The following is a 13,474-nucleotide window of genomic DNA, read 5'->3' as shown; positions in this document are numbered from 1 at the left end:
TTGAAAAAATTCATAAATGTCATGTAGTGTCACATTAAAAATAATTGCGGAAGGCATAGTAAATAGAGCATTCAATTGCCTCAAGAATATTAGTATGTTCGCCATTAAAGAAGTGTTGGTAAGCTGTCTGGAGGTGGTGGGTAAGGAAGAGAGATTGGATTGATAACAAGTATGGGCCTATAGGCTGCCACAAGGATAGATGCCCATAAAACTCACACACTTCTTGGGCCTGTGGGCCTGAGGTACTTGTGAGCAGTTGGGTTCCAATAAGGGATTCTAATGCACTCAGATTCAACCAATTCATCAGTATACCCAACGTTTCAAAATAATTTCGAAAATTCTTTATGCCTCTAAGTGCACTGATTAAACGATAAAAAAAATGAAATAGCTCTTTCTCATAAATGAGTGTGGATCCATTAACTATTTCTATGCTTTCAAGCTCTTTCTCCTTATTTTTTTTTTTCAATTGACCAAAATAAAGCTCTCTTTTTGTGTTTTGGTTTTTAATTACTTTGGTGATGAGGGATCTGAACTTTGCTTAAATTGATTTTTTTTTTTTTGGGCATTTTTCTTAATAGATCCTTGCCTAACCAACAATGAAAAAGAAAGATTAGAATTTATAGGAAAGAAGACCTTTCTAACAGAGAGATATTTACTCTAAAAATAAAAATAGACAACAGTTTAAGTCTAATAGACAACGGTTTATTAATATAAAAAAAAGTCCTATTGGGCCTAATTCAATGTTAGTTAGAAAAGATACTTCATGGGCCTCCTGTTGGGTACTTCCTCAAGACCCAGATTGTTATCTATTTTTCAATAAACCGACGAAATGAAAAAAAACTAAAACAGCTTAAATGGTGGTCCCAGCGGGGCTCGAACCCGCGACCTTCGGCTCATAAGACCAACGCTCTAACCAACTGAGCTACGGGACCTGCTTGTTCTTTAATTCCTCTAAAAAGGTTTATTAATTATGATTAATATAACAAACATGGACCCAAATAAAGTGCCTGACCGAAAAAAAAACCAATGAACTATTGCTCTAATCACCCATTATAACAGATTAAGGTTGTTTTTGGGTAATTTATGTTGCTGTGGCCTTCATGCAGGACTAAAGACTTGTCCTAATTCGCACAATACTCAACAAGAAAGTTGAGATTTAATCATGAAAGCGACTTTCTATATCTATGTTTGTGAATTAATGGATTTTATCAAAATACTAATCTTAATTTATTTTCATGTAAAATAATTTCAGTTTAACAAAAAATAGCTTGGGTCTTTGCAGAGAGCGAGAGAGAGAGAGAGAGAATGTATCTGGACAGTTTCTTGGCACTCCTTGGTCAAAATGGGGTGAATATATCATTAATTGAACAGTTGGATAAAGGAAAGTTTTTTTTTTGGCCACGGATAAAGGAAAGTTTTTTTTTTTTTTTTGGCCACTCACGGATAAAGGAAAGTTAAAGATATATAGATGTGGTAAAAACTAAGAAGTTGTTTGGCATAGCTCATAAAGGCAATGGCAATTCAGTTCTCCACTGAGCATGCACACAGTGACACAAATCAATCTTTATTTTTATTTCTTGCTGTAGTTGCATTTGCATCATGCATTTACTTTTATTAAAGTGTTATAGTTGGTGATGACATAGAAGGCAGAAACAACAAGAGTGCATGCTAAAGGTATGATCTTTTTGTCCCAGGCCAATGTTGTTTCCCAAACAATTAACTTTTTCAGTTTTTCCCATCATGTTATTGTTACCCTTAGTAATTTGACATTAATTTATTTTCTTATGAAAAGGTCCGACCTATTATATCATAAGATTATCAATTTAAACCATTGATCATGTGAATTTTGATTTGAATGTATGATTCATGTCAACAATTTGATTATATATATATATATATATATATAAATAACATGTTAAAAGATTTCTGATCAATGAGATGAGATAACATTACCCTATGCTTCCTATACATGTGATCATAATGATTCAAATGGAGGCTACTACATGCTAGGTATGATTTTTAAATATACATTTCACATCTTATGTACAGGCTTTTTACTCAAGTGGTTAAGTACTGTTTGAACAATGAGAACTGAAAACAAGTACATGAACCTCACACCCGTTGTCATTAAGGGTTCCATTCTTGCATTCTCTTCCAAATAAATAAAAAAAGCATATACATTTTACAACATGGAACCCATATGATTTTTCTTCCCCTAGTTAGTTTTATTTGATAAACAAAGCAAAACTCTAGGCCCAAAGGGCAAGGATGGACATGGAGATAGAGCCAAGAACAAGAGCAATAAATGATGTTTTTCTCAACCATGAATTGGAAGTCATCATCTTGTTGTGGAAGAAATCAAGAGCTATGAGATCCACGAGAGCCATGTAAATAAGTATACCCGAAGAGAAGGAGCCCAACAAGCCCTCCAAGATTAGGGCATTAGGGCTACTATCGTCATAACCTGTCACTGAGAATAAGATCATCCCCAACACTATCCCCATTGGTGTTGTCACCGCAAACATGAAGCACATGTAGGCTGTTGTTCCGAACTTAAATCCTGCCTGCAATTTTCACCATCCAAAGTTAATTAAGCTCTATTGATACAAGTTAACGTGATTTTTTTTTTATGGTTGAAATAAATAAATTAAGATGATATGTGGTCGATTCTCAAGTTTATTCAAACACACTACTTTAAAAACCCGCATTTAGATGATAATGTTACATTGTGGTTAAAAGTGGTGAGAAAAATTGTCCTCGCACATTGTGGTCAATTTGAGAATTTTATAAGTCACGGGTCCATATTTGGCATGAGATTGCGATTTGGACCACTATATATTGTTTTAGAATATACATAGCCTTATGCTTTGTTTTGGTTTTGCCTAGCCTATTAACATTTGATATTGTAAATTATTTCTTCGTGGATACTTTTGTGTACTTTTTAAACGCACCCTGACCGGAAAAAAAGGCACCATGAAACATTCTTTTCCTTTTATTATATTACTTTTTGTTTTCATTGGTGCTTGGCTTTTGTAGCAAAAGTTGGATAAACATCTTTATTGTTTTTTTACCCCTCATCATTATTGAATCAATTAAGAACCTAATTTCCTCTTGTCCTCATGTTCGGTTAAAGAAAAATGAATAGTCACTCTCTGCAAATAACAATATATTTTCACAATCTTCATCTTGATATTTATGCATAGAACAAAATTAATGTGTGAGCCTTCAAAATATTTTATTGTTCTCATAAGTGTGTATGCAAAGATTTTAGAATTTGAAGGACAAATTTCCGGTGCTAATCAATCAGTCGTGAATATTTTATTTTGTGCTTGTGTTTAATTGTATTTTTAGATTTTTTAGGACTTATTTGAGTGTAGGACAGAATTTAGTGTTTTTTTTTTTTTTTGGTCAACATAGGACAGAAGTTAGTATGTTTTAATGAATTTATGGTGTAAGTTTGTAACTGGTCTGCATTTAGTGTTGTTACAGTGTGTAGCTGCTAACTATTCCTCGGTGATAATGAAAAATACAATGGCTGTGGGTGTAAACTGCACTCACTAATATTTGGTGCATCCAAACTTCTGAATACAATAAAGGATGCATAATATTATCAAATATTATTGTTTCTATTTATAGCTAAAACACATACTTTTAAAAGTTTAAAACTGAGTAAAAAAACGTCATTTTAAATTCGAAAGATTGGGCGTTTAAAACATATATTAAAAAAATTATTAAGTAAATAAAATTCCAAAATGATCTACCTAATTTTGATCATAAACACAGACATCAACCGAAAAAAAAAAAAAAAAAAAATCAGAAATCAAGTTGCAACGGTTAGTCACGTGTTAAAGCCTAAAGGTAAAGACTAAAGTGGTAAACCATAGCCCGCAAATTTAGAAAAATAGACAGCAATAGGCTTAACTTATTCGGCTCTTATAGTCTTATGACTCTTATCTTCCAATTTTAATTTATACGAGGACACGTATACAAATATATATGATCCCAATTCCCGAATGTGATTAATAATGGATATTATAAACTAATTCGCTAATGAAGATTGTAATTAGAGGTTGAATTGGTTAATTAATGGATTACTTACCTGAGCAATGCAGCCTCCAAGACCCATGCCCTCAAAAATCTGATGAAACGCGAGCGCAGCAACCAAAGGGCGAATGGTGCACTGATTCTGCGACATCCCCATTGTGACTCCTATAATCACTGAATGAAATATAATCCCAATCTCCAGCACCTGCGACACCAACCTCTGCTTCAACCTCGCCACCATCTCCTCACTATTACTACCCTGCACCCCCGCGCACTCAATCCCCGCCTCCACCACCGATAATTTCTTGCTCGCCACTAATTCTTCCTGCGTCCCCACCGACTCGTACTGCGCGTGCCCCCCGCCGCCGACCAGCGCGTGGGATTCCATGTGGGCACTGGCCGTGAGGTCCACGAGGAGGGCCAGGATGGCGCCCACCATGGTGACGAGCCCCGAGAACGGGTAGTCCTTCCAGGGGTGGCGGGAGGCCACGTGGCAGTCGTTGAGGGCGAGGAAGGCGTCGGGGAGCACGTGGACGAGGGACGTGGAGAGGATGACTCCCGCCGCGAAGCACTTGATCACCAGCGTCGCCTTGTCGTATGCGGGCTTGCCTTGGAAGTAGCGCGCAAGAAGGACCGGGGAGGATATGCCCACGACGCTTGTGACGAAGATCACCGCGATGGAGGCTAGCTTCAGTTGCGCCGCCGCATGCCCGTCTCGGCACGCCAGGGCTCGAGCCGTGTCCGCCCCGCACGCCACCATGGCTCTATTGGCTCAGTCAAGTGTTCAAGAACTTGAGTGTGTGTGTGTGTGTGCGTGTTTGTGTTTGTTGTGGACTTGTTCTCTTCTAGTTCTGGGGACAAATTAAGGGAGGGTTGGGAATTGGGATTGAGTGGTGTGGGGTCCACTAGTGGAGAAGGAGTCTACGTGGAGTTAAATACTTGCGGGCCAGCCGTGGGGTCCACCAGGGATTGAGCGATCGGTGGATTGATGACATTTTCACGATACCATGCTGTTATTGCGTGTCCGTGTGATTTTCCATTTGGTTCAAGTGTGAAGTATGAAGTGTCAAGTGTGATGTGTGTGTGTGTGTGTGTTTCCACTTCCAAAACTCTTTAAACCATAAAGATTGATTATATAATTATATTGCAAGTGCTAAAAGTTGTGAATTCAAATTTATGAAGTAAAAGAAAAAGTTTTAGGCATGGCATGGAAAAAGTTGTGAATAGGTAGAGAATTAAATTTTCTTTTTATTATTCAACAACTATAGTCTATGAAATTTGAATTATGAACCTTCTCTCACAAAAGAGATCTTGAATGTCACTAGACTATATAGTCATTGACGATTCGAAACCTTTCATCTGTGTGAAATATTAACTTAGCTTTTTGAAAGCAATGAAGAGCCAGGAGCACCAAAAAAAAAAAAAAAAGGGAAAATGAAGAACTAACTACTAAGAGACCACAAGATCCTTTTCATGTTTTGGGCCTGAAGATAACAAGAGGGCAGAAGATCTTGGAAAGAGATAAAGTGGAAATGTAGGAAACTTTGAGAGGTCTTTTTGATTTTTTTTTTACACAAGCCCAAATACTAATAAATTACAAGCCCACCAAGAGCTTTGGTTAGGCCCGACGAATCACAGTTGAGCTAGCCTGGCCCATATGGTGTATTCATTTGGATCAGATCCTGACTCTTCCTAAGCTGGGCCACACATGTGCCCAAGTCTTAATCAAATGTGGTGACAAAACCCCATTTGACCGAAGTAACAACCATGGGCTTTCCTCTCTTGATTTTGAATATTCTGCTCACCGATGTCAAACTGTAGATGTGTGTTGACTTATCTTAATCGTGGTTCAGATCGATTGGCATGAAGTGGATTGAATTGGCTGCATATATGCATGTAACATGAAACCCATAAATTGTATGTACAAGATGAGGTGGTCCAAGATCGAGCTAGGCTGTTTGTTTTGCTCAGCCACTGTGAGTCTGTGACAATACAACGTTATCTGATCAACCCTTTTGTTTTCAGAAGAAAAAGGTAGAAAACTAGAGATACAAACATACATCAGCTTGGTGTGGTCTCCACTTAGAAATATTACAATGTTTTACTTTACTCTCTTTGGATCAATTTTTGCAGCTTACCAAGCCTAGCATTCATATGTATCCTGAAAAAGTCTGTGGCCTAGGAGTACGTACCTGGGAGTTGTGCTTTTAAATGGTGTTCAACGTACATATATAGGGGCCTCTAGGAACTAACTATATATTATTGTATTACCAACTACTAATAAAAAAAAGGACTCCATCTCCTAAATTCAATCGACACATGTATGTATGAGGGTAAAAACACTCGAATTTTCATTATATATGTAATTTGTGAATGATGAGGAAATTACAGATTTAGTCCAGTTATTTTATACCTAGTTCAATTTTGGTCCACAATCTTTTTTAAGTTATGTTTTGGTCCACTAAATGTTCCACTTGTTCAGTAAAGGTCCATATTTGTTTTCTCAAATTTGGCATGCTTTTTATCCTATCAAATCTCACCCAAATTCAGCGAACATATACTTGTTTTAAAGCTATGTATTTCTTCTTTACAACCATATAAAAATCATTCAAATTGGAGTTCTAAAACTCAAGATAATTGACCCCAAAGTAGGGTACCCGAAACTGCCAATTTTTCAAACTTCACCCAATCTCAATTCTTTTAGATTATAATACTCCAAATTTGTTTTTATGACTAAGAAATGATGAAATATAACTTATAGTTCAATTATAATTGAAGAAAACACAACCCAAAGGATTTAAAGTCACAAATCTGGACCTTTACTGAACAAATGAAACAATTAGTGGACAAAAACAGAACTTAAAAAAGATTATGGACCAAAATTGAACTAGGTATAAAATAAGTGGACCAAATCTGTAATTTTCTCGTGAATGATTGTACGTATATGATCAAATTTATTTTAAAATTTTAAACAAATGAATGGTTCGTTGTGAAATTTTACTTATTAAATAAAAATTCTAAATAATCCCACTTGAATATTATAATATAGAATAATGCTATACTTACCACATTCTTATACCACATTTTTATACCATCTGACGTGTCATTACTTTATTGGACAAAGTTTTTCTTTTCCTTTTTGGGTTTTTCTTTTTATTTTTTAATATCCAATGTATGAATGCCATGTAAGTTGCCACATAAGGTGGTATGAAATTATGGTATAAAAATGTGGTATATGTAGCACTACTGTATAATATAACTAGGAGCTCATGATTTGCATCACCAATATATAAAAGAACCAAACTATAATTTGTAAGTGACCAAAAAGAATGGAGAAAATAATTAGCTAATAAATGAACTTTTGGCTTACTATCATGATTAAAGAGCATTACTTTTTGCAAACCACTTAATCACCGTATATGCATTCATCACCATTCACCAGTACTGATAATAAATGTATGCTCAATTTACTGCAAGTTTTTCAATTTGTACCATGGAAAACAAAGTCACCGTGAATCACAACACACTCATACAAATCTTAGACGTTGGTTCTCTAAATTGAGAATACTAAGAACAAAGGAGTCTATAACTGTATTGTGATCTGAAGATTACAATCATCAAAAAACAGAAATTACAATCGGTGAAAGTTGTTTAAATATCTCCAAAATTTTAGATAATTCTTGAACAATCATAAATGATAAGTTTAACGGTCAAATTAAATATTAACAGCAATAAAAACAATTAAAATGTCTAAAAAATTTGAAAAAAATTTAAATGCAATTTTAGTTTACTAAACGAACTTATTTAGCCAAAATTCACCATAACTCACCGCCTTTGACAATGATTTGGATTCACTTCGTCGTTTTCAATCTTTCTAAAATGATATCGTACACAAAAATCAAACATCCAAAACCTAATAGTTAGAGTTGCATTTATTATTTCGGAGCCAATTGTGATCGAGTGCACGCATCCCACCCTAAGGAATTGAATTAAAATCCACTAAAACATCATATATATATATATATATATGTATGTTAGCTGGCTCATCTCTGTCTCTACAGTGATTCACTTTTCCATGCCGGCCGGCTTTTCATGTGTCATCTACTGTGATCAGAAATTGATGAGATTGAGTCTCCATCATGCACTGTCATACTACTGTATATCAAGATATGTACCACTTTTGTCGTCATGCATTTTGAAAATTTAAAGTATAGCGTTCTAATATATATGGCATATAAATTTATTTTAAATTTAAAAAAATTATATACTACAAGACAAATGACATATAAATACATTTTTAGTTTTTAAATTTTACTGAATTCATTTATTCATCGCTAAAATATAAATATTTCAATAACTAAATATATATCTAGTTGTATGTCATATATACCATCAACGAATTCCATTCCATGCATTATTCTACAACATCATCGATCATGTGCAAACCACCATATGTACACGTGCATGCATCTAATTGAAGACTAGGCAGCTGGATAATCATGAGTTCGATCATGACCACAAGAACAAAGAGAGGCTTTAATTGGCAGGAGAGAATCCTAGACGCCTAACCAACGCTGTTTTATCTAATCTTGGTTAAGAGTCTTAAGACCACGACTAATGACTTGAAACACTAACCAACTTTGTTTTTTTTCCTCAAAAACCAGGGATATAAATTGTGTAGCTAGGCTCCCAAATTTGGCTAGCGACAGTACCCAAAAAAAAAATATGATGGAAAACAGGAAAAGGAGCCGAAAATTCCAAGTACTTGGAGGCCGGCTTTCAGCCATAGAGCATTAATTAAGTGGGTCTAATTCATTGCATTGCATACTTATCTTTCATTCATTCTCATTCATATGCCATGTGTTGGAGTTGGACTATATAGTACTGCAGAGTGAGCTAGCTTTAGCTATGTATATATATATATATATAGGCATATAGCTAGCTCTATCTTTCATTTAAATGGCATGCATATATTCTGAAATTAATATTCTCCATCTTTAATTTGTACAACAATGGCACGTTAGGATGTCCGATCTTGATGCGACTGGACAAAAAGCATGGAGGGTCCAGCTCAAATCTTTACCTCATAAGGGGCATGGGTACAAAATTGGACCACCATGGCCTAATTGACTAGTCCGAATCATGAGACCCCAGAATCAAAGTCACAAACAATAAGGACACCCCCAAGGGTGGCACCTAATTAAGGAAATCTTTTGAGATTTTGTGTCACCGATGTGAAAGGAACTAGAGATCAAATTCCCCCAACCATGACAAACACAGAGACAGAAGAATGGGGTAGACTCATCCAACATAATAATAAGAGGTGGGGTTGAGACTTTAGCTTTGGGGTTTCATTCCATGGAAGCGTCAACGTGACAGGTCTTCGACAATCAAATATAGTTGTATGCCATATAGTTACTGTATCAAAACCGAACACCCATTTGTTTAACTTCATACCTCTCTTGGGTCTACAAAAAGAGGTTTTGTTGGGCGGGTTTTGGTCAATTCATGAAGGCTGCTTCTGCCTTCGTTTTTCAAGGCCTTTATGCACCACAAGTCCTCAGAGCAAGAGAGCAATTTCCAGTGTGGGATGTGATGCCTCAGTTCATCGCAGCCTCCAACTTCGGTCACAACAACTTTGCAATTCTTGGAGCACTCTTTGCCGGCCATATTGTGCACAAACTGGCACAGACTCCGCACCAACTTCCCCGACAACGGTCCCTCATGGTGCAACCCATACATGAAGTAAAACCCAAATGGGTTGAAAAAATCAGGCATGGAAGGCAGTAATTTCAAGCAGGGTAAAAACCTATCCATGAGTCTCCAACTTTTTGCATATATTAAGCAAGATAAGGGTGCTTTCCCTAGCCTCAGCTTAAAAAGTTCACCACTATTCCACACACTAAGCATGGCCCAATTGCTAGGCAATACTACTTGATCTTGACCACCAATGTTGGACCCAAAATCCCCAACCCTTAACTCTCCTTCTCCTCTAGGATAGGCCACCCAGGTCCCCAAACTCAGCTTATTGCCAAGCACTTTGTCTATGTCATTGGGAAAGAACTCAGTGGATGCCATACACTTTCTGTACAAGTACTCAGCTTCTTCCACCCTCAGCTTTGCAATTTCAACATTGGATGAGACATGGCAGGGTCGGTATCGTACTGGGTTGACAAGAATTGCTGGGGTCCTGAACTTTATGTAGCCGAACTTGTTCATGAAAAGCCTGACCGAGGCCTGGTTGTCTTTCTCTGTGGCCATGTACGCGTAGTCAACATCGTTGGCAATGAACCATTCCTCCAATCCACACACCAGACTCGACCCAATCCCTTTTCGCCGGTGAAGGGGTGCGACCCTCAGCCCCAAGATGTAGCCCACCCGGGCTAGATTTTTGGGTGCTGGCTTGTGGTGGTCAACCGTCACCACCTTTATCGAGCCCTGAATGACCCCAACCAACTGGTCGTTCAACTCGGCCACCTATGACCAAAATTGTTATGATAAGACTTTCAATATAGACAAGGATATATGGATCGTGGTCTGAGATCACGTCAACAGATATCTCGACGATCCATTCATTATTATTATTATTATCATTATTATTATTATGGATTGCAAAGGAACGTACGTACCAGCATCTTGTGCATCGGACTGTTTCGGATCCTACAAATGGGGTCACCCATAGTGTCCGTGAAGAGAAACACACGTTCAGATGGCCCTACCTCGCACCTTCGTTCGAGATCTTCCACTCTACCTCTATCGGCCACCCCGTTGTAGCTTCGAATTATAGCCTCCTCCTCAAACCTCATATTCTAAAATTCAATACAACAGTTGCAGCTAGATAGTAGTACCCTAAACAACAAAGATGAGAGAGAGAGAGAGAGAGAGAGGGGTGGGTTTGTAAGTTTGTGATTGTATATAAAAGAGAGAGAGTGACCAAAGCTATAGCTAGCTTAAGCTAGGCAAATACAATGCAGGCTAGCTAGCTAGTTTGGGTATGATAATTTTCAATAATGATGATCATAGAGCAAGCATTTATATGCAGCTGAGGGCACTCAGAATGTTCTCTAGCTAGCTATCATCAACATCAAACCTAGGCTTCAAGAATAATATTACTATTATACAGTCTCGACAAAAAGGCGATAAATAATACAATGTGTTTTTTGTCTCTAGCCTTTTTAATCTGGTCCAAATATTAATTTAAGTTAATTAAGCTTAAGCCTATCCACGTTGGGATAACCTCAGGCTCACGCCACTCTATCTGCACGCCTGAAAATTCAGAATACGTTGGCCAACCAATTTCATTCTATTAGCCAATTAATTAATTAAGAATCCATTAATTATAAGGTATTCACAACATTTTTTATTAACCAAACACACCTAATACCTCATTCTTATTTTGCAGGTCCCATTATAAGTTCAGAATATGTAGTATATAGTAATTAATTCATTCATTAATTTTACAAACGATTTGGCCCTATTGGGTATTATCGATCTACTGTACCCCTCATGCCTAATATCATACAGTACACGTACCCCACCTTTGTCACCAACCCCTTTCATACGTACCGTACAGTCGGCAGGGGCATAGATATCATGAAATCTTGGCTTGGAATAAAATTTATAATTAATTAAGAGTACTGCTATTTGTTTAATTTTAATTATTTTAACTAATTGATTGTGTTTTGTATAATTTTTAAATAAATGTAAGATCTATAAAAATAGAGAATAATTTATATGTTTTTGTTATAGAAATATGTGTTATTTCAATTAGAGAGAAAGAGAGAGAAAGAGAGTGAGAGAAAAAGAACGAGAGAGAAAAGAGGGGGAGAGAATAGCAGGTGGGTACCTGCAATAAGTCCTTCTCATAAAAATGAGTCATGCACTCATGCCTTTATTAAAGAAGTTATATAGGACATAATTAGTTAAACTTATAAAAATGTGATTAATTATTTAATTGAGATCGATAACATAAATAATTTTATTCATTAATCAATAAAGATGCCGGCCACCTAATTAATTGATTGAAAAGTCCATATAGTGTGTCGGCGGCGGTGCTACGTGTATGTGGTATGGTGGTGTGCATGGTACACCGTACATCAACAAATGATTAAGTGAAGGGATTTATTAATTAATCGCTTTCCAATCACACTAACCTGTTTCTCTATTTTCCACTATTTTAACTATGATTTGTTTCTATTATGTGCTTGTGGCTTTGTGTGGCCCATGCCTTCCTTTTAGACACTTGGATTCGAAAGTGAAAGTGAAACCCCACTAAACTAGCCAGCTGGCATAGCTTTCTGCTAATTAATTAGCAGATTTCTTAGATTAATGATCATCGACGTTACCTAACAACGCGCCTCAAGTGCGTGGAAAATATACAAGGCAAAATGAGAGATTAAACAAAATCTCTTTGATCCATGAAGGAAAGCTGGGAATTGGGAACAACCGAACAATTTGGATGGAAAAGTTTTGGTTGGTTAAATATATTATTTCTATTGCATTATTGAGTGGATATTCCTACTACAAAAAAGTATTGAAAGTTCAAATTTCCCAATGATAGTACATTAGTTTTGGGGTGACCAAATTTTGCAATTAATAAAGATTTTGAATGCACATAACAAAGACACATGTTCTTATCACACATCTAAAATTCTTTTTTTTTTTTTATTGCTTGAAAGAGGAATCACTACAAAAAATTTGAGCTAAGCTCACCTTCATTGGTTGTTATAAAAGGAGTGACAATTAAGCAATAGGGACTAAAGTACCTCGATTTTAACAAAAATGGATGACAATTGGACAATAGGGATTAAAGTTTTCAATTGTCATCCCTTTTATAGCAACCAATCATTGATAAGCTTTACTCACATTTATTATAGTGAATGAAGAAAAATACAGTGTGTAAGAAATAGAAGATAGAGGTTCAAACTGTGATATAAGATGGGAGAATAAATACTATAAACCACTACAAATTCTTACATCAAGATATATTAGTTGCATATCTAAACTAACAAAATTAAGCAACATCTTTTCTTTTTCTTTTTCCTTTTTCTATTTGTGAATGTCAACACGCGTTGGATTAGGGTGGTATTCAATCATTCATAAATATAAAGGGTACAACAGAAACCCCAATAGCAAATAGCACAATCACCTTCATTAAATCACTAAGCACTAGCTCTATATCACATTCACAAAATGGCTCACGAAGCCCTAACCATCGCTATTATCCTCTTTTTCTTTCTTCTTAATTATTTTCTCATGCACTATTTTCTGGCCCTTCAAAAGCCAGCTGCTAGCTACTCAGTTTCATCCAACTTAATAAGTACTTTTCTTCACTCATCATCAGACCCCCCATTATAACTAGAAAAGACACATATACCTGTATATATGCTCCATTCACCAACTGCAATGTGTACACGTGTATTTAAAAGCT

At 36.3% G+C, this 13,474-nt stretch overlaps 2 protein-coding genes and 1 non-coding gene across 3 annotated transcripts; all 3 read right to left on the bottom strand.

Moving 5' to 3' along the window:
* Window positions 1–858: 858 nt before the first annotated feature.
* TRNAI-UAU (transfer RNA isoleucine (anticodon UAU)) lies at window positions 859–932 on the bottom strand. The gene has a single exon. It is a non-coding gene; the product is annotated as a tRNA-Ile (tRNA).
* Window positions 933–2,030: 1,098 nt separating this feature from the next.
* Window positions 2,031–4,862, bottom strand: ZIP6 (ZIP metal ion transporter family). The gene is made up of 2 exons (XM_086228732.1): window positions 4,100–4,862; window positions 2,031–2,564 (listed from the first exon to the last, which is right to left on the bottom strand). The coding sequence occupies exons 1-2, from the start codon at window positions 4,802–4,804 to the stop codon at window positions 2,250–2,252; spliced, it is 1,020 nt and encodes a 339-aa protein (XP_086084858.1). The 5' UTR covers window positions 4,805–4,862; the 3' UTR covers window positions 2,031–2,249.
* Window positions 4,863–9,123: 4,261 nt separating this feature from the next.
* LOC147296341 (Acyl-CoA N-acyltransferases (NAT) superfamily protein) lies at window positions 9,124–10,872 on the bottom strand. Its single transcript, XM_086229429.1, has 2 exons — window positions 10,674–10,872; window positions 9,124–10,521 (listed from the first exon to the last, which is right to left on the bottom strand). The coding sequence occupies exons 1-2, from the start codon at window positions 10,848–10,850 to the stop codon at window positions 9,496–9,498; spliced, it is 1,203 nt and encodes a 400-aa protein (XP_086085555.1). The 5' UTR covers window positions 10,851–10,872; the 3' UTR covers window positions 9,124–9,495.
* Window positions 10,873–13,474: the final 2,602 nt, after the last annotated feature.

This window comes from Dryas octopetala, chromosome 1 (genome assembly GCF_963921425.1).
Source record: "Dryas octopetala chromosome 1, drDryOcto1.1, whole genome shotgun sequence".
Lineage (NCBI taxonomy): Eukaryota > Viridiplantae > Streptophyta > Magnoliopsida > Rosales > Rosaceae > Dryas > Dryas octopetala.
The sequence above is the reverse complement of the archived record's forward strand: the minus strand, read 5'-3'. Positions and strand labels throughout refer to the sequence as shown.

Excerpts from the sequence above, each read along its gene's own strand:
- ZIP6 (XM_086228732.1), bottom strand. The coding sequence starts at position 4,804 with ATGGTGGCGTGCGGGGCGGACACGGCTCGAGCCCTGGCGTGCCGAGAC. Across the intron at positions 2,565-4,099 it reads TTGGAGGCTGCATTGCTCAG|GCAGGATTTAAGTTCGGAAC; the intron begins GTAAGTAATCCA and ends TGAAAATTGCAG.
- LOC147296341 (XM_086229429.1), bottom strand. The coding sequence starts at position 10,850 with ATGAGGTTTGAGGAGGAGGCTATAATTCGAAGCTACAACGGGGTGGCC. Across the intron at positions 10,522-10,673 it reads GTCCGATGCACAAGATGCTG|GTGGCCGAGTTGAACGACCA; the intron begins GTACGTACGTTC and ends TTTTGGTCATAG.